The sequence below is a fragment of the Thunnus maccoyii genome, chromosome 15, assembly GCF_910596095.1.
Source record: "Thunnus maccoyii chromosome 15, fThuMac1.1, whole genome shotgun sequence".
Classification (NCBI taxonomy): domain Eukaryota; kingdom Metazoa; phylum Chordata; class Actinopteri; order Scombriformes; family Scombridae; genus Thunnus; species Thunnus maccoyii.
This window is the reverse complement of record NC_056547.1, coordinates 13,398,714-13,419,388: the sequence shown is the minus strand read 5'-3', so window position 1 is coordinate 13,419,388 and position 20,675 is coordinate 13,398,714. Positions and strand designations below refer to the sequence as shown.

At 39.8% G+C, this 20,675-nt stretch overlaps 2 protein-coding genes across 2 annotated transcripts; one reads left to right on the top strand and one right to left on the bottom strand.

Moving 5' to 3' along the window:
• Positions 1–1,142: 1,142 nt before the first annotated feature.
• Positions 1,143–10,357, top strand: LOC121912989 (IgGFc-binding protein-like). Its single transcript, XM_042435583.1, has 12 exons — positions 1,143–1,166; positions 1,851–2,134; positions 2,395–2,971; positions 3,622–4,220; positions 4,694–5,261; positions 5,353–5,606; positions 6,084–6,428; positions 6,635–7,202; positions 7,325–7,524; positions 8,017–8,391; positions 8,484–8,791; positions 10,016–10,357. The coding sequence occupies exons 2-12, from the start codon at positions 1,907–1,909 to the stop codon at positions 10,023–10,025; spliced, it is 4,032 nt and encodes a 1,343-aa protein (XP_042291517.1). The 5' UTR covers positions 1,143–1,166; positions 1,851–1,906; the 3' UTR covers positions 10,026–10,357.
• A 1,544-nt stretch (positions 10,358–11,901) lies between these two features.
• Positions 11,902–20,305, bottom strand: LOC121913078 (IgGFc-binding protein-like). The gene is made up of 11 exons (XM_042435741.1): positions 19,781–20,305; positions 18,251–18,594; positions 17,563–18,145; positions 16,823–17,424; positions 15,885–16,721; positions 15,449–15,790; positions 14,802–15,366; positions 14,410–14,609; positions 13,184–13,558; positions 12,376–12,647; positions 11,902–12,061 (listed from the first exon to the last, which is right to left on the bottom strand). Exons 1-11 carry the CDS (start codon positions 20,259–20,261, stop codon positions 12,052–12,054), a joined length of 4,611 nt encoding a protein of 1,536 aa, XP_042291675.1. The 5' UTR covers positions 20,262–20,305; the 3' UTR covers positions 11,902–12,051.
• Between the last annotated feature and the right edge of the window lie 370 nt (positions 20,306–20,675).

Sequence of the window (20,675 nt, the reverse complement as noted above, 5' to 3'; positions counted from 1 at the left end):
CGACGCTTTTACCTTTTGCATTATACTCTTTCAGATTGAATAAAGTGATCAGATAAAAACTTAATCTCTCTTACTTTACACAAAAAGTAACAGTGGCACAATATAAAAAAACAATCTTACCACGTCACCGTGTCCACAAGTCTCAGGACAACAGAAAAGGACTCTACTTTTCTTTATAAAAATGATCATGATAGCATTGTGGCAGCGCTAAAGCATTAAGCATTCAAACAGCTCACACCCACCCATTAGTCTTTAATTTTTCTTCTGGGTGGCGACCAAATGTCCGCAGAGTCAACAAGTGTTTTATTCTAACACTGACCAATTGCATATCAGTTTCAGAGCTGAAAAAGCAAATATCAAAGGCCACACAGGGATGAAGAATAATTATAAAATGATGATTTAATTTATTTTTTCTTCACTGACACGAAGTCCTTTATGATCTGATATATTACATAATATATGTAATTAATTTGATTCAGTTCCCAGGAGCAGAAACAAAAAAAGAGTCACATGTCGATGTATTGCTCACCTCTGAGCTAAAAGCTCCCTCAAAGCTGATTGGTCCGTGAGTGGAGAGCAGGATTTAAGCATCTTTAAATCCTGAACCTGAACCCCTGAATGCCTGCTGACCAGCTCAGGTGAGAATCATTTAGATATTTAGAAGTGTTGAATGAACAATTTTCTAAATATATATTTTTTTAAAGATATTTTTGTAAAAGGTATTGATTTTTTATGTTAAACCACTTAACATAACCTAAACTACAGTGATATTGTGAATCTTCTCAGGCATTTTTTTCTTTTTATGTGCTTTGTTTTTATGTTTTTAGATGCAGATTTGGAAATTGTTGACATTTTATTCTCATCTATTTTTTCTTGTATTTTTATTTCTACATATTTTTCTTCTGTATGTAACAGACAATACAGGGGAGAAAATGAAATAGGAGAAATGGGGTTACAACACTTTGCTGTTTATATGTAGAGACATGTAGTGTTTCTCTCTATGTCCATTTTGTAACTCTGTCCAATGAAATGTAAAACTATAAACTATAATACATAACTATATATATAAACACTGACTTTTTAATCTTCTTCTTCTTCTTCTAGGACCTCTTCACTGACAAACATGGGGTTGCTTGTTCTAATCTCTTCAGCTCTTCTGCTGAGTGGTAAGTTATCAAGAATTATTATTATTATTATTAATCTGGATCACAATAAAGTAAAATTTAATTTGAAGGTCAAATTCCTTGAATGAATAACATACTTTGCCAATAAATATGATTCTGATTCAGATACAAGTCATCCTCTGCACTAATAAGAAAATATTTACAACATACTTGGTTTGTTATTGTCATAAGTGTAACAAAATCTCAGAAAAGGAAGTAATGAGATTAGAGCTTCAGAAAATAAATCAGCAACTATCTTGATAATCAATTAATTGTTTCAGTCATTTTTCAAGCAAAAAATGCCAAACCTTTGATGGTTCCAGCTTCTCAAATGTGAAGATTTGCTGTTTGTCCTTTTCATACATGACAGTTCATTGAATATCTGTCTCTATTGTGGCTCCTAAGAAACTATGAACACCATTTTTTTGACTATATTTTAATATTTCATTGACTAGACGATTAATCAAGAAAACAATCAGCAGATTAATTGATGATCAAAATAATCATTAGTTGCAGCCCTAAACCAGATGTTCAAATATGGTCATGTATGCTCATACTAATATTCTGGAGAAACACAGTTGTTGCAATTCTGACATTTTTTTATGTGTGTTAGCAAATGAAACTTTGTTAACAGAAACAGTGTCTCTCTGAATTTTATGTAAATAGATTTTCTACTTTTTTATAAAGGATTTTGCACAGGAGGACCAGCCCCTCTAACACCAGAGTCAGGCACCTGCTGGGTCATGGGCAACCTCCACTACACCTTTGACAGCCATTACTACACCCTCATGGGCAACTGCACCTACATCATGGCCAGCAACTGCCATGTTGACAGGACCCATCCGGCCTTTGCGGTGGAGACCAAGAACGTGAACGTGGGCAACGTACAGGTCCCAACAGTGGGGACGGTCACTGTCCATGTTTACGGGTTCAACATTAATATTGTCCGTCTGGAGCTTGGTGTCGTGCGAGTGAGTTTTTAAAGTTTCTTTTGTTGCATTGTGTGAATGCTCAATATTTTAATCTTTACTAGCAGGCTCTTTTTTAAACTAGGCATAAACAATAATGTAACATTTTCATTTTAACAGAAAATGTTTAAATTTTGTTTTCTGCATCTGGATCCAGATTTTCATCAAACCACAAAACGCAGTAATGAAAACACTTTTAGCAGAGATGTTTCATATAAATGTTTGTATAAAATGAAACTAATATTTAATTGATTGATTTTCAGGTGAACTATCAACAGTGGAATCTGCCAATCAACCTTAACGATGGCAAGGTGAGGCTGTTCCAGAGAGGCCTGTACGTCGTCATGGAGACAGATTTCGGCCTGACTGTGCAGTACGACTGGCAGGAGTACCTCGCCATCACAGTGCCGGGCAGTTTTGCTGGCAGCATGTGCGGCCTGTGTGGCAACTTCAACAACAAAAACGAAGATGACCTCATAACTCCCAGTGGTTCAGTGGCCAGCAGTGTGACAGCGCTGGGAGAGAGCTGGAGGGTACAGGGCGCCACAAATGACATCGACTGCCAAGACCAGTGTGGCAGCCAGTGTGAAAGCTGTCCTCTCAATGAATTTGAGAAATTAGAAAAGCAAATTTTCTGTAGCTTCCTTTTGCAAGATATTGCTGGACTCATTGGTTGTCTCCCTGAAATTGACTCAAGTGTCTTTGAAAGCAACTGCATGCTTAACCTCTGTAGGGGTGAAACAGTGAGCACGTACTTTTGTAAAGCTATTCAAGGCTATGCTGACATCTGCCAGAAGTCTGGGGTTAAAGTGCCTAATTGGAGGCTTTCTTCTAAATGCCGTGAGTAATCTAAAGGTTATAAAAATACATGTTAAAGGAGGAATAGTCAAGTGCTCATATAAACATTGAATCACCTTACTGTAATCATCCCTCCTGTTCTTACTGACCTTTAGAGGATTCCTTTCTAGGGGACAAAAATGTAAAAATCTTTTCAAAGGTTTATCTGGCACTTATATAAGGCTTCAGTCGTCTAAATTTAATCATATCAAAAGTATATCTTCCAAAGTTACAGTCGTTTTAGTCCCAAATTCCCTCTTTCTGCTTCCCTGGACAGTGTTTCTCAGTTGCAGTGGAGGGATAGTATGAAAAGAGCGAAATTTGTGCTAAAACGGGTGTAACTTTGGAAAATATCTACTTGATTGGACAAATTTGAGCAGCCTAATCCTTATATTATCATTAAATGAACTTTTTGCACAGAACAAGGAATGTGGATTTTGTCCCCCGTCACTTACACTGAAAGTGCATTAGGAAGGGATCTTTTATTGGCCAGTATGAACAGGAAAACATTGAAACAGAAAAACCTGCTTCAATGTTCATATGAGCACCTGATTCTTGCTTTAAGACAGACGTGAAAAATTGTGAACCTGTCCTTTAATACGAGTGAATAACTGGAATCAAACTGAGGCTCTGTCTCCTCCTTGTTTATACAGCTTCACCAAAATGCCCAGAAAACAGCCACTATGAATTCTGCGGGAGTGGCTGTCCTGCTACATGTGCAAACCCAAACACTCCCCTGAATTGCAACGCCACCTGTGTGGAGACGTGCGTCTGTAATGACGGGTTCCTGCTCAGTGGCACCAAGTGCGTCCTGAAGGCTCAATGTGGCTGCCTGTATGAGGGCCACTTTGTGGAAGCCGGAGCCTCCTTCTGGGGTGATGAAAACTGCACCGAACGCTACACATGCTCCGCTGGTGGACATCTGTCCCTCAAGCAGAGTAGCTGTCCCGTTGTGCAGCAGTGCAAGGTGGTGGAGGGGCTAAGAAGTTGCTATCCTGTGGACTATGCCACATGCATGGTATTTGGTGACCCACACTTGGTGACCTTTGATGGGCAGCACTACAACTTCCAGGGTACTTGTGCATATCAGATGGTTGGCATCTCCTCCAATCAGACGAGCCTGGATTCTTTTAGTGTTGTGCTGCAGAGCGATGGCCGAGATAAGAAGACTGGGTCTGTTGTTAAGCTCGTAGAGGTCAAGGTGTACGGATACACCCTAGTCATCAGTAAAGAACAACCTGGCGCTGTTTTGGTAACTAATTTTCTCATTTAAAAAAACATACTTGCAAGCCTGCAACTAACAATTGTTGTTCAAAATCTATTAATGGGCAGATTATTTTCTTGTTGAATCGATTGTTTGGTTTATGAAATATCAGAAAACATTTACATAGGTCCATCACAATTTCCTAGAGCCCAATGTGACGTCATTAAATGCCTTCTTTTGTTCGACCAGCAGTCCAAAACCCAAAGATATTCAGTTTACAATAATAATAAGACAAACCAATCCTCACATTGGAGAAGCTGGATGCATGAAAAGTTTAGCAGTTTTACTTGAAAAAAAGTTTAAACAATTGATATATCATCAAACTGGTTTCTGATTAATTTTCGGTTGATCGACTATTTGTTGCAGCCCTACATACATGTACTTTCTAATTCTATTAATTCATCATTAAATGTACAAATTACTTTATGATCATTTTTCTGTTTCATTACTATGTTTTAAAGGTCAATGGCGAGCTCTCCAACCTCCCTGTGGCACTGGACAGCAACAAGCTCCAGCTTTACACCAGCGGCTGGTTTGCTGTCATCGAGACCGACTTTGGGGTGAAGGTGTACTACGATTGGAGCAGCATAGCGTTTGTCATTGTTCCCAGTACAGTCATGGGTGCGACGCAAGGTCTTTGTGGCAATTACAACATCAACCCCAAAGATGACATGCAGATGAGAGATGGGAAACAAGCTGCCACTTCTGAAGAGCTAGGTCAAAGCTGGAAAGTCAGCAAGATCCCCGGGTGTGTGGACGGCTGCAGCGGCCCCTGCCCGGTCTGCAACGCCACTCAGAAAGCTCAGTACAACACCAGCAGTTACTGCGGCCTCATCCACGACCCTGCAGGCCCGTTCCGTGACTGCCACTCGAAGGTCGACCCCACAGATTTCCTTAATGACTGCCTGTATGACGTCTGTCTTTACCAGGGCAGTAAAAACATGCAGTGCAAGACTTTGACTGCATATACAGCAGCCTGTCAGCTGAAAGGTGCCACTGTACACTCCTGGAGGTCGGCTCAGTTCTGTGGTAAGGACATTTATTTTGTATCAAGTCATCAAAACAAATTTTTATACACCCACTGTACTGTTAAACAATCTCCACCCTGCTTTGGTTCTAGATGCCCAGTGTCCATCAAATAGCCATTATGAGCTCTGCACCAACGAGTGTCTCAGATCTTGTCAGAATGACTCTGCTCTATGTGGAGCTCAGTGCATGGAAGGATGCGCCTGCAATGAGGGTTTTCTTCTAAGTGGAGATGAATGTGTTCCTGCCAACCAGTGTGGCTGCATGTATGAAGGCAAATACTACCAGCATGGACAGGTTTTCTACCCAGATGACCTTTGCCAGGAGGAATGCATCTGCAATGGCACAGTAAGGAGGAGAATCTCAACAATTTCATGAAAAGAGGGAGATTTCTGAGCACTTTCCTCATACACATCTCACTTGGCATGATGTCATGTAATATTTTTCTATCTAAAAAGCTGACTTTGTTGGGCAAGATCATTTCACCCAAATCACAAAAAACTTTGAAAGAAAACAGTTTCAAAATGTATAATTAGGAGTGTGAATTGTGTTGAGTAGCTGGGACTTTGTTTCTGGAGTGAAATAATCCGGATGAGTTTTTCAACTTCCCTTTAGTAACGCTTTGAGCAGCTCAGACTGGATTCAGTTCACCTTCATTTGTCTCCAGGAAAGTTGATCATTCAAAACCTTAGCACATACATCCAAAACTACTTGTATGGCTTGATTCCACTAGAAAATTATTTTGTGTCTTTATTATAACTATAAAATAAATAACACAAATTTTTCCACAAAGATTGTATAAAGCAGGCATGTCTTTCATTTTAGGTGGAGTGTAAGAACTTCTCTTGTGGTCTATATGAGAAGTGTGAGATGAAGAATGGCGTGCGATCATGTCAGCCTTTGGGAAAAGGCATCTGCTCCATCTATGGAGATCCACATTACAATACCTTCGACAACACCACCTACGACTTCCAAGGCACCTGCACCTACATCGCAGCAGAGGGCTGTCACCTGAGTGGCACACGGCTCACCAGCTTCTCTGTGATGGCGGAGAATGAGAAATGGTACCGTTTGTCCGACAATCCCGAGGTTGCAGTTGCCAAACTTGTAGCGGTAGAGGTTTACGGAACCATCCTGATCCTTCGGAGGAATGAAGCAAAAATGGTTTGGGTATGTCACTAATATTGTCATTGTTTAAGGGCTTAAACTGAGCTTTGATGCACTTAGATAACTGTGCAAATGAAAATAATGACAACAAGAGATATTATAAGCAGTCAAATGAGCACAGGTGTTCATAATTATTAGATACAACTGAATGACTGCATGTCAGATGATTTGAGGAAATTATGGATAATCAAAAAACTTTTTCTGTGCAGATAAATGGAGTCCTACATCACCTTCCGCAAAAACTCCTCAATGGTGCAATAACTGTTTATCAAGAGGGGGCTAATGATGTCATTGTGACTGACTTTGGCCTTAGGGTAACTTATGATCTGGTCTACCACATCACTATCTCTGTCCCTGGAAACTACAGAGGCAAAACCTGCGGTCTGTGTGGCAATTTTAATGGCAACAAACAAGACGAGTTCCAGCTGCCGGACGGAAACGTGACCAAGGACCTCCAGGCGTTTGGAGCAGCATGGAAAGTGCCTGTGCGTGATGTCGTCTGTGAAGATGGCTGCAGTGGCGACCTTTGCCCTAAATGTGACAATTCTGAAAAAGCTGTATTTGAGGCAAAATGCGCAATCATCACCAATCCTAAAGGTCCTTTTGCTGGCTGTCATGATATAATTGATCCCGCCCCCTACTTCAGAGATTGTGTCTATGATGTTTGCATGGCTAAAGATGATCAAGCCACACTGTGTCACAGTATTGCTGCATATATGTTGGACTGCCAGGACTTCGGCACAAAAATTGAGAGCTGGAGAAGTCCTTCTTTCTGTCGTGAGTCTGCGCATTTTACTACTACAATATCTATCTCTAATCCACATCTGTTCAAAATTCAATTACATTCACTAAAAATAAGAAAAAAACAACAACTCTTAACTCATATTATTTGTTTACAGCTTTTAACTGCACTGCCAACAGTCATTATGAAACCTGTGTACTGCCTTGTACCTCTCCATGTTCCGGTCTCCCTGACACCATCTCATGCAACACGACTTGTGTTGAGGGCTGCGCCTGTGATAAAGGCTACTACAACAATGGAACTGGCTGTGTGCCCTTTGACCAGTGCGGCTGCTATTATAAAGGCATAACCTATGAGGTGAAGAGATAATATATTATTCATTTATCACAGGTTGATCTGATAAAGTAAAGCTGCAGATTTAAGACTGAAATCAGTCCATCAATAACATAATTTGGTCAAGTTTCTTTGTAAACGTTTGTTTGCACAAATCAAAAGCAACACAGAACTTCAAATGACATGTATCAATGCTGCAATAATGACATTTTAAACATTTTAGTTAAAAAGCTTCAGCAGAGCACTAGCTCTACTGGGTGCATGAAATTATTTCTGTTTAATTATTTGTGCTGAAGAGGCTTTCAGGGAAGTTTGTGACCTGGTTTTTATCTTACTGGATGTGTTTTCACCACAAGAGCTGGAATTTTGATGATGAAAATAAAAAACATGCAGGTTTAATGCTGGTTTAACTGCTGTACCCCAACTACACTACACTCTATAAACTAAAAATTAACAAGAAGCATGATATGACCCCTTAAAGCAATAACCTCACCATGTATTTTCTGTCATTTTCAGGTCGGAGTGTCCATTATAACTGATGACTGTCACAGTATTCACACCTGTCAGGCCTCTGGAGTTGTCCTGTCCACGAATATGACATGTGACCCCAATGAGATCTGCCAGGTCAAGAACGGTGTGATGGGCTGCTACCGTCAGCAGTGCTTTTTGCAAGCCAACGGTACCCTTACGGCATTCAGTGGTGAAGTTTGCACAATCACAGTGCCGGGTTCCTATGAGATTATCCAGAGCTGTGACCAGTCACGGTCAGCAGACTGGTTCAGGGTGGTGGTGAAGTTGGAGACTTGCACTCCCGGAGTCAACACAATTGTGGCTGTTCATGTGTTCTTCAATGGAATAATGATCACACTAAACACCAAACACGATGTCTGGGTGAGTGTCTGGACAAAGCCATGACAATATTCTTACCTATCTTACCTGAAAAATGTATTTATTACTATAAAGTGCTCAATCTGTGTTTACAGATTGATGGAAGGACCATGACTCAGACCACTGTCTCTCAAAATAATGTAACAGTGGAGGTTTCCAACAACACAGTAAGCATTTACAGCGCCTCCAGCCTTCAGCTGTCCTTCAGTTTAACCAATGAACTCACCATAAGTGTCAGTGACAAAGTTGCTGACATGGTATGCGGGGCATGCGGGAAACTCAGGCCTATTGACACAACCCCACAAGATCTGAGAGAGAGACTGCTGGGCTCTTTTCATGAGCTGCGTAATGCTTGTCCATCGCTGGACTTGGTGCAGTGGACGGCTCCTGATTTCCCCAAATGGTGAGTGACATTATTTACTTAAAAAATGGCTGTTAGTAGTGTGGGAAATTTTTACCTGCTCAGACATTATCAATATAGTACTGATCAAGTTGTATAATCATTTACTTTGGAAATTAATCATTCAAATATCATTTGTAAAATCATTATTCTTCTATTCCAGCCTTTCAGTCTTACTGAACGAACAAACGGTCAAGCTTAATCATTTATTTTTGTAATGTTAGATGTGCCTCAGAATATAGGCACAGGCAATACAGGCATGTATGTGATGTCTACTCTCATAAAGATATTAGCCAATGCAAAACATCATTAGTTTCAGGATGAAATGGGGAAGTGTGGGAATGCAATAAGGGAGAGCAGGATGGTGGTGTGGTAAATGTTGGGACACCAATTATATTTGCATGAAGTATGGATGGACAAGACAACCCTCTAACAGAACGTGATGACGTAATGATGTTTTGATGGAAAACACCTAATCATGGTGAAAAAATACCCAAGGACACAAGATACGCAAATGTGTAAGGTCACAAGAGGTACAGTGATGAGAGTGGGTTAATGTTTGACTCCACAACAGGAGGGGTAGAAGAACATTTATTTATAAATAAATGTGCTTCAATGATACTTTTTCAGTTGCTCCATCGACCAGATCGGTTTACATGTACACTATTTGAATTTACAGTAAACCTATTTCTATCTAACTTCTTCTATTATCTTCTATCTATCAAATTCTTTGCGATCGGTGTGTTTTCTTTTATAAGAAATTGAGAAGTGTGGTGATGACCTGAAGACATCTGGCCCAGCTGAAGGTTTTCTCCCACAGTAGCACAAAAAGAACAGAAATAGGCAGCAGCTCTCATAGACTGAACCAATTCTCACTGTGAGAACTGTCTAATTTTTCAATCACCACAAAAAACCCTACACATTGCGACCTTAATAACAAGAAAATAATTAAATTAATTTGGTTATCTACATGTTTGCTACACTGACATCAAACATATATGATTGCACCTATGTTTTAATAGTAAAGATGTTTAGAACGTCTGATTGCAAATATATAAAATGTTTGGAGCTTGTATGCAAATTAGATGATGATCATTATTATTTTTTCTTCTTCCTGGACTTCTATATGCAGATGATATGATAATTATTATTACTAATATATTATATTTTAATAGCAGAAATGTCCATTTAACTATCTGATTAATCTAATTTGTCTCTTTTTTTCAGTGGGTTGTAAATTCCTGTCCTGCCAGCTTTTTATCAACTGTATTGATCAAGATCCTCCAAAGTGACAGTGCCATTGATTTGTGAAATTATCATCAGTTGTATAAATAATCCTATACAGTATATCCATATTAATCCTGTTTCTTGCCATGTTTAAATTTACAGAATTCTAGAAAATATGTGCATTGTAATTAGTCCAATAACATATATTTTGCACCATTGTACAAGGTACAGCTTTCAACTTTGCTGATATTTTACTTGTGTGTAATTACCAATATATTAAGTGCTGCCCATAATAATGACATGCAGAATACTGTATGCTCAATAAACTATTTGTTCAATGTCCGTGTCCCATATGTAATTATCTGTGTGAGAATGTGATACAAATCTGTCCACCAACCATTACAACAAGCTGCTGTAGCATCAACATTTTTAATTACATTTAAACATATTTAAGGCAACAAATTACAGGAGCTTTTCCCGCACAGCACACTGTTAAATAGTCTGTTGTTTGGTCAATAAAGATCCCTTTCAGACATGTTTTCAAACATAAACATATTCATACTGCTTTAAATAATAATGTGTATCTGATATGGCTTTCCCACAAAAAAGTTGAATTATCTAGTTAGAAATTCTTTCCCTCATTGAAAAATCCAGAATCTATGAATATGCAAACATTTTTAATTTCAAAAGTTTAACTACTGGATGCATGACATCTCCAACACTGAAAAGTCCAATATGTGCACTGGAGGCTTCAGGTTTCCACATCACACTTGTGTAAGTTGCATACTGGATCAGGATTGGCTCCAATTAAGTTGTGATGTCACAAATCATGCTCACATGCCTTAAACTCAGATTCATAGATTTTCTCCTTTAGTAGATAAATGTAGAAACATCCTTCTAGTGTCAAACTCTGCATGTACATCATTCTGCATAGTGGTCAAACATCAAAGTGAAGTAACAATAAGCAAAACACCTTTTTGAGTGGGGAGCACTTTAAATAATATAAAATATATCACATACACACCATGTAAGGTGGAAAAATCAAATATATCCCTATTTTAGAGGAATGATATTGTTTCATAAATCAAATGTCTACCTGTAGTATCAACTAGAAGTATTGGCTTTCTTTCAACAATTGCTCTTGCACATTAAAGGAAATGTACTTTTTATTTTAATTTGTATTTTTTTCACTTGTGATTTCCATGTGTACCATATGTTTGCATGTACTGATATGTTTTCTTACTACTCCCCTTCACAATTTGAGAGTAAACATTGCAAGTGGACATTACATAAAGGAGGATGCATCAATGGAGTGACAAAGTAGCAGACCAAAAAAATGATGATATTGACCCATGTCCAATCAATTTAAAGATACAAAACAATTTTAAAAAAAAGATCAAAAAAAGAAAACTGATGTATTGCCTGATAATCTTTGCTCATTCCAAACAAAATTATTCCTTTGCTCTTTTGGAGAAGCAATTTATTTAACTAATTTTATTACTTTTCTTTGTCTTTTTCTTTTACCCAGAGAGACAGTATTCCCCTCTGAACATAATGACACAGTTTAACCAGGGATGAAACAGCTGTGGCAAATACATGTGGGATAAGTGAACCTTGAAAAGACATTTTGGATTGGCAAAAGTGACAACTTATTTTTATTTTTTTCTGTAATGTAAAATGTATTGTTTTCTAAAAGGGTAAATAAATATTAAGACTACTAATTTATGCAACTTTGTACAGCATATCTGCTTGTCATTTTGACATCTAGAAGACATCTACATTGTTTGATCAAATCAATTTATTTCATGCATTCATACATCATACAGTTTAAATCATATAGAAATAAATGAGTCAAATTCGTATTCACCGTTGAATGTGAAGTTTATTATGCAGTTAATTGATCAACTTATTTCATTAAAAGTTTGATGAATCTAATCAACAGTAATATTGCATTTGGTGCTGATTAATGGTTGAATTTCTTGTAGATGATGATATTGTTGCTTTGTTCTTGGGGTGTTGAGAAGATGATCCTTCATTTACAACTCGCTGAAAAAGAAAACAGATTAATTGAATTGTGTTAAATTGCAGTTCACATACAGTAAAATCCTCAATCTATGAACCCACCAGATCTCAGACTATGATGATATTCGGAAATGCTTTATAACTGTTTTTTTTTTCGTCATTTTCCTGCATCATGAACCCAACTATAATGATAATGAAAAATATAAGATTTCAAAAAGTAATTCTGACTCTTAACCCACTGTCACATGTTTAAAATTCATCTAATCTGATACTCAAAGCTAAAAACAGGAACTACATTATAACCAGATGCTGCTTGGACCAGTCTGTATTATACTCACCAGGTGGGGAAGTCTTGTGCAGCAAATGTGGCCATGTACTCCTGCATCATTGCCTGCGAGAGGCCCATGGTGTCTCGGGAGGGGAGGAGTTTGTCACATGCTCCACACAACTTGCCTACCATGCTGTCACCCACAGTTACAATGACTTCCTGGGTGTTACTGTAAGACAGCTGGAAGCCTGACATCCCCTCAATCACTATGGTTTTCTCAATGACTCTCACAGAGACATTATTTCCGTGCAAGCTGGGGAGAGTAACCTTTTTGCCATTGACCTGTAAACAGCATCAGAGTCAGATTTTATTGTTAAATGTAGGTGTGTTCAGATATCAAGAACACCTGGTATTGTTCATATGATGGGTGCATGCTTATAGGAATAGTTTAACATTTTGGGAAAGGTGCTTATTTGCTTTCTTGAAGAGCTAGACAAAAAGACTGATACCACTTTCATATCTGTCTTCTCAATATGAAGCTAGAGCCAGGGGATGGTTAGCTTAGCTTAGCATCAAGACTGGAAGCCACTGCTCCCAGCCAAAAAAAAGTCCTGCATTGCATCTTGTCTTTTTTTTGTGGTTTTTATACAAGTTAAATGGATATAATGTGTTAATTAGTGAGCTTTAGAGGTCCTGGTGGATTTTCTCAAACATTTTTTATCCAGTCTTTATGCTAAGCTAAGCTAATCATCTCCTGCTTCCAGCTTCACATTGAACCAACAGATATAAAAGTAGTATCAATCTCTTCTATCTCTCAGCAAAAAAGTGAATATGTGTATTTCTCAAAATGTCTAAACAACTCCTTTAAAAATACTTACCCAAGTGTCCTGTTTGTCGTTAATAGTGACACTCAGGTCACTGAAGTAGACATAAACAGCAACAATGCTCTTCTCACCAGTCACACTGCATTCTTGGAGCTTGACCACAACTCTGAACCATTCAGCAGATGATTGGTTACAATGTGTGATGATCTCATAAGCCCCCATGACAGTGATAGTGCCAGTCGGCCCACTGAAAAGAGTTATGGAGCCTCCAGCCTCGATCCGGCACTGTTTGGGATGGCAGCCCATGATACCATTCTTGATCTGGCAGTACTCTGTAGCACTGCATGAAAAGTCCTCACACTGGACTTCACCAAATGCCGTACAGCTGCATCTCTGCTGACAGTTGTCAGATAGCACAGACTCTCCAATCTAAAGAAGAGAGTAAAGCAATATAAAGTATATTATTCTTACAATGTGTGATATACTGAGGACAAATTGTTTTTGTTGTATCTCTCACACTGACATTATGTAGACCTCTGATTCTGTACATGTTTGGTTGCTGTAAACATCAGGCATAACTTGAATATGTACAGTACTGTATATGTAAGATTTTGGATTTGTTGGGTCCATTACCTGCAAACTGTTAACAAATATACTGTACATTTCCAGCATGCCATATATTTTAGACAGATTTTCAGATAGCGGTTTGAGTCATTGGTTTTTATTAATTTCCAGATGCTAAAGAAACCAACATGGAGAGACTTGACACTTGCTTGAGATCAGTAAAAAGATCAAAAGTTTTGAAAAAAAGAAACATTGTCACAGGAGTTTTCAGAAACCAAAACAGAGCTAAAAGAAGAGTGAATATTGGACTTAGGTTTGTAAGGTCATCAGAAACATGCTTTCAAATGTTGTTCCGTGTGTGTATGATGTGTGAATATGAAACTGTTTGCTCACAGATTCCATAGAAACTTTGATACTATATCTATGTTGTGTTGACAGCTTGTTGCGCCACCCCCACGTTGCCAAAAAAATCATTATTAAAACAACCCTTGCTTGCAATGCATTAACATATAATGTAACTTTGACAGAAAAAACGTACAAAGGTCTTAATATTCACTGTGATTGCTTAACATTTAAGTTTCAGAAATTAATGCAGACTAATGGACACCTGGAAAGCAGGTACTCAGTCTGAAATCTTATGACATGTTTTGGAAATTAGCAGTAATGTAGTATCTGTGTTTGTACCAAAACTCAAACCGGAGGCTACTTCAACTTACCTTATAGGTACGTCCTTTGTAGTAACAACCGCACTCCTCCTGGGCAACACAGTTCGTCCCATTGAAGTAGTAGCCTTCATTACAGGCGCAGCCCTCAGCACAGGTGGTGGGGCAGGTGATGATGTCGGTGAGACCAGGGCATGGAGAGGCACAGGTTTCAGAGCAGATCTGGTAGTGGCTGTTTGCTGAACAATTAATAGCTATGAAAGAAAGCATATTAGCAGATTAATTGATGCAACAGTAGAATATCATGAAATTCCTTGAATACTAAAAAGCAGACAATGTATCTGTATAAAAACGTGTCATTGTGTTGCACACAAAGTGAATATATATTCGATGTTAAAAGTGCCCTCTGGTGTTTTCTTGTAAAGAATCAAAACAACAGTACGTACGGCAGAATTCTGCTGTCCTCCAGTTGTCAATTTTCACTCCAATAGTCTGACAGTCAGTCATGTAGGCTGAGATACTGTGGCAGAGAGCATTGCGGTCTCCATGAGACATACAGACATCATAGACACAATCTCTGTAGTAAGGCTTAGGATTTAGTCGGCTCTGGCAGGCAGCAAAGGGGCCATGAGGATTTGTGATGATTCCACAATCCTTCTCAAAGATTTCCTTTTGTGCACTGTCACATTTGGGGCACTGGTCGCCGGCGCAGCCATTTTCACAGACCACTCCAGGCACGGCCACTTTCCAGGCTTCTCCAAAGGTCTGGATGTTCTTGGTCACCTCTCCAGTTGGCAGCTGGAACTCATCTGTTTTGTTATCATTAAAATTGCCACATAGACCACAGGTTTTGCCCTTGTAGTTTCCAGGAACAGTAACTGTGACGCGGTAGACCAGGTCATAAGTTACATTCAGGCCAAAGTCGGTTGTGATGGCATAGTGAGTACCCTCTTGGAAGACTTGCACTTTTCCATCGAGGTTAAGAGGAATGGCTGTCAAGGCGCCATCCAGCTGGAGAACAGAGAGAAAAAGATCAGCTGTGTCCCTTTATAGTATGAATGGAACATCAGGTAAATTAATCAACTTTACTAACCATGACCGTGTTAAGTTGATTCCTTCTAAGGATCAGGGTGTGGCCATACACCTCCACAGCAACAAGCTTGGCTACAGACAAATTTGGTGTGTCTGTTCTTGTCCACTGCTCATTCTCCACCACCACAGAGAACTTTTCAAGTCGTGTGCCCTCCAGATGGCACGATTTAGCTGCGGAGTACGTGCAGGTCCCTTGGAAGTCATAGTATTGGTTGTCAAAGGTTTTGTAATGTGGATCACCTGAGATTGTGCAGGTTCCATTTCCCACTGGTTGACATGATAGAACATTGTTCTTCTGCTCACATGTCTCAAATAGCCCACAAGAGTGTGGCTCACATTGCACCTAAAGTAACAGTGACATTTTATAGGTTTTTAGAACAATTAAAATTGATAACGAGTCAAATTTGATATAAAATGCTATTGTATATAAAACTCACTGTGCCATTGCAGGTGCACTTCTGACGACAACCTGCTGACAGAAAACTCTGTCCCTTCGTATAATATTTGCCTTTCTGCATGCAACCACACTGCTCAAGAGGCACACACTTGTGTCCACTCAGTAGGAAGCCATCTTTGCAAACCCATCCTTCCTGGCATGGCCTCTTGCAGTCACTGGGAGGTAGCCCCGTGGCACAGGTTGCATGGCAAACATTGCCGCAATGTTCATATTTACTGTTGTCAGGATGCATCATCTTAGATATGGGACAGAAGTCTTTTGCCCTCCACTGGGACACATTCACTCCTTTCTGTTGGCATTTTATAGTGTACTGTCTGAGATGGCTACACCAGGAGCCTCTCTTGCCATTGTAAAGGCACATATTGTACACACAACTCTTGAAAATGCTGTCAGGATTTATAATGGCATGGCATTCACGGAAGGGGCCCGTAGGGTTTTGTATTAAACCACAGAACTTATCTGACTCATATTTCTGCTTCTGGGTGATGTCACAGCTGGGACAGTCACTCTTGTTCTTGCAGCCATCAACACAGCCTGGGATCTCGGCAACCCTCCAGTCTTTGCCCAGTTCCTCTACAGATGCCGCCTCTGTGCCATTCTTCAGCTGTAGGTCATCTTTGGAGTTGTGATTGAAGTTGCCACACAGGCCACACATTGCATCAGCATATGTACCAGGGACTTTGACATGTACTGCTGAATGCCAGTCATAGGAGACTTGCAACCCAAAGTCAGTCTTGATCTCAGCAAAGTCACCAATTAGGTTGACTGTGATGTTTTTGAGATGAGTGACAGGCAAGTTGGTGATTTCTCCATTTATCTGCAAAACAAGATTGTGTAATTCAAGATGGGAGATACTTTTAGCACATAAGATGAAAATAATCAACCATACAATGATACATTTGATACACTGTATCTCACCAGGACTAAGCCATTGTGCTTTCTTGTGATGACAATTGAATTTCCATAAACTTTGACCTCCACCAGCTGTGCACCAGAGCTAACTCTTTTGCCGTTGGCATCATTTTGCACAAGAACCTCAAAGTGCTGTAGGGAAGGATCTTTGGAACAGACCCCAGCCAGCTGATATACACAGGTGCCCTGGAAGTTGTAATTATTCCCATCAAAGGTCTCAAAGTGAGGGCCACTGGTCATGCTGCACTCAGCGTAGGCCATCGGATGACATCCGCTAAGGCCATTGGCCACCTTGCACTCAAACCCCTTGTGACAACCTGGGCTCTTACAATTAACTGTCTTGGTAGTTTGGTTGCATGTGCACTTCTTGGTACAATGGTTGTCAGTAAAGAAAGACGCTCCAGCCTCTATGTAGTGGCCTTTGTACAAGCAGCCACACTGAGCCTTAGGGACACACTTGGTGCCACTAAGCAGGAAGCCCTCGTCACAGACGCACGTCTCCACACAGCTTTTGTTGCACTTTGTGGCAGCATCTGGGTTTTCACAGGTGGCAGGGCAGGCATTCCCGCAGAACTCGTAATGGCTGTTCTCCGGGCATGAGGGTGGAGCTATTTCAGAAAAAATTACAATAGGTCAACATCACAGAATGAGGGTCTAAGTCAAACCTTCAGCTTGCATATCATGTGATTTAAATGACTGAGAAACTTAATGACTGACTCCTCAAACTCATCAAAATAATTACTCACAGCAACGGGCGAGGCTCCTCCAGTCATAAATTTTGATTCCCGCCCTCTGACAGGCATCGGCATACACTTGCAAGGTGTTACACAGGAAGGTCTTCATCCCCTCACCCATGCACACATCATACAAACACATTTCATGAAAGACTTTGGGGTCAATGACAGCACGGCAGTCACTCAACGGTCCATTCATGATGTGAGTGAGCAAAACACAGAACATCCTGTCAGTCAAGCTGTCAAAAAAGCTGTCACTGTCACAGGTGTCTGACTGCCCGTTGAAGTCGTCTTGACATTGAGCATCATCTGGTACACCACGAACCCTCCAGCTCTTGCCCAGGGCCACCACACTGTTGGCCTGTGTGCCATTAGGAGTCACCAGATCGTCTTCCTTTTTGCTGTTGAAGTTGCCACACAAGCCACACACCCTGCCAGAAAAACTGCCTGGCACTGTGATGACAAGATACTCCTTCCAATCATACTGCACGGTCAGACCAAAATCTGTCTCCACAATGACAGACAGGCCACTCTGGGATAGCGTCACCTTGCCGTTGTCCAGGTTGATAGGGAGATTCCACAATGTGTAGTTCATCTAAAACAAATTGACAGGTATTTTAAATCAGTTGAATGAATAACATTTCTTCACAGACTCCATGAATAACACAAATAGTTCATTTTAAAAAAAGACCTTACTTACCCTGACAAGGCCAAACTCTGACCGCACAATGGTCATGGTGTACCCATAGACTTTAATGATCACCTTGCCGACAAATGTGACTTTTGAACCAGCAAGTTTGTTATTCTGAGCATCAACCTCAAAAGCTGGATGTTCTCCATCAACCTGGCAGTTCTTGACCATTGTGTAGGTACAGCTGCCCATGAAGTTGTAGTAGTTACCATCAAATGTGCGGTAGTGGGGATCGCCCATTGCCCAGCAGGTACCGGTTTGGATGACTGGTTTTTTGACACATATTGGGGATTTTCCTTTCATCTGGCACACTTCATCTTCTGAACATTTCGTGGTGCTGCAGTTATGTTTTTCTGGCACAATGTAAGAGAAACAGAGGATTAATGAACAATTTGACTATACTATACTACCATGTCATATTATGCTACACTATGCTGGACTGTATCATTCTATACTGTTATACTATATGCTATGCTGTAATATACTGTACTGTATACCAAACTATGCTATACTATACTATGTTATACCATGTTATACTTTGCCAAGCTATGCTATGGCGTGCTATACTATTCTGTGCTGTACTGTACTCTACTACCACGCAATGCTATGCTATGCTATACTACGCTATCTTAATACTATACTTTACTATGTCAGTCCCTCCAGACAATTACAATTTTGCGGTTGCAATAATTAAGGCAAATTCAAGTAATCTCCGCAATATTTGCAAGAACTTGCAATTTTGCTTAATTACCGCAACTTTTCTGCACGAAATGGCCAAATAAACAGACCGCTTGTGATTTGGAACAATTGTCAGAGGGACCTCTATGTTATGCAATGTTATATCAGGCTATGCTATACCGTGCTATGCCATGCTATGCTATACTATACTATATTATGTTATGCTATGCTCTGCTGTACTGTACTGTACTGTACTATACTATACTGTTATTCTATGCTGCCATGCTATGCTATCCTGTATTGTACTGTGCTTGATGACATGCCATTCTGTTCTTTAATGTAGTGCATAATACTATAATATGCTGTGCTATATGCTCTACAGTATAGCACTATACTATATTACACTATGCTATGCTATACTACACTGTTTTACACTCACGTTACTTCACAATGTTACATTATGGTACGTTATGCTATACTACAGTATACTATTTTATGTCATGCTATGATGTGTTATACTAAGCTGTTTTATAGTTTGCTATGCTATACTATATTATGCTATGTTTAACTGTGCTATTAGTACTACTATACTATACTATACTAGTATAGCTTACTATAATAGTAAGCTATTATACTGTACTGTACTCTACTACTATGCTATGCTATGCCATGTTATATTGTCTTATCCTTACACTTATATATACTATATATATATGACATATATGATATGTCATGCTTTGCTATGCTACATACTATTTTATGTTATGCTATGATTTGCTATGTTACAGTATTCTGTACTTTAATGTACAATGCTGTGCAGTGCAACACTATGCTAATGCAGTACACTCATTTTTTAATTACCTGCTGGGTCAGCAGATGCAGGGGATCCATAACCGTTAGCATAAGCGACACCAAAACTGTAGACGCCAAATGGAGAGCTGGGGTGAGATATCTGATAGAAGTTTGCTCCGCTGCTGTAGTACACCTCAGCCCAGGAGAAGTCAGTCCCATCTACTTTTTGCCAGTTAATGTTTGAAGTCTGGGACTTGGGGTCAATTTTGATGCCACCCACGTCTTTGCTCTTAGCCACAACTATGATATTGTTGTAGAAATCCCTCTGTCCCTCCAGGGAGTAGGAGGTGCTGAATTGACTTGTTGGCAGTATAGTCATGAGGAAGGGATCATAATAATTGTCTGTATACTCAGGGCCCCCATTGAATTGGAAGAGGACCTGAACGCCCTTGTCAGATGTCAAATACATAGCATGAGGCCATTTAGATTTGAGCTCAAGAGTTTGTCCTGCAAACATTTGGTAACTATGGACCTTTCCATCTACATTCATGGTAATATTGGTGGACTGAGATGCTTGGACGAAAACACTGTCATGTGAAGATGTAAAGATGTAATGATAAGGCAGGGGTGCAATGATAAATTCTTTTCCCCAGCTGTTTACAGGAAGAAGTTGTTCATAGACGTGGTTGCAGGTGGTGTACTTCTGAAAACAGCTATGTCCCGAAGAGACAGCAACAGGAAGGAGTGAGACTACTTTAGTACCACTCAGATTATCTTGACTTTGAACCTGAACACTCTCAAACGCCTCTAGCTTTATGGTCATCTTGCTTCCTCTCCTGTAATATTTCCCTTGGAACCTAACAGAGCCCTTCAGGAAAACCTCAACAGTGTTGGGTTCCTTGTGGTTGGTAATAGAAAATTCTTTAAAACTGTCTGTCTGAGGGCTGGAAGGAGTGAATATGAT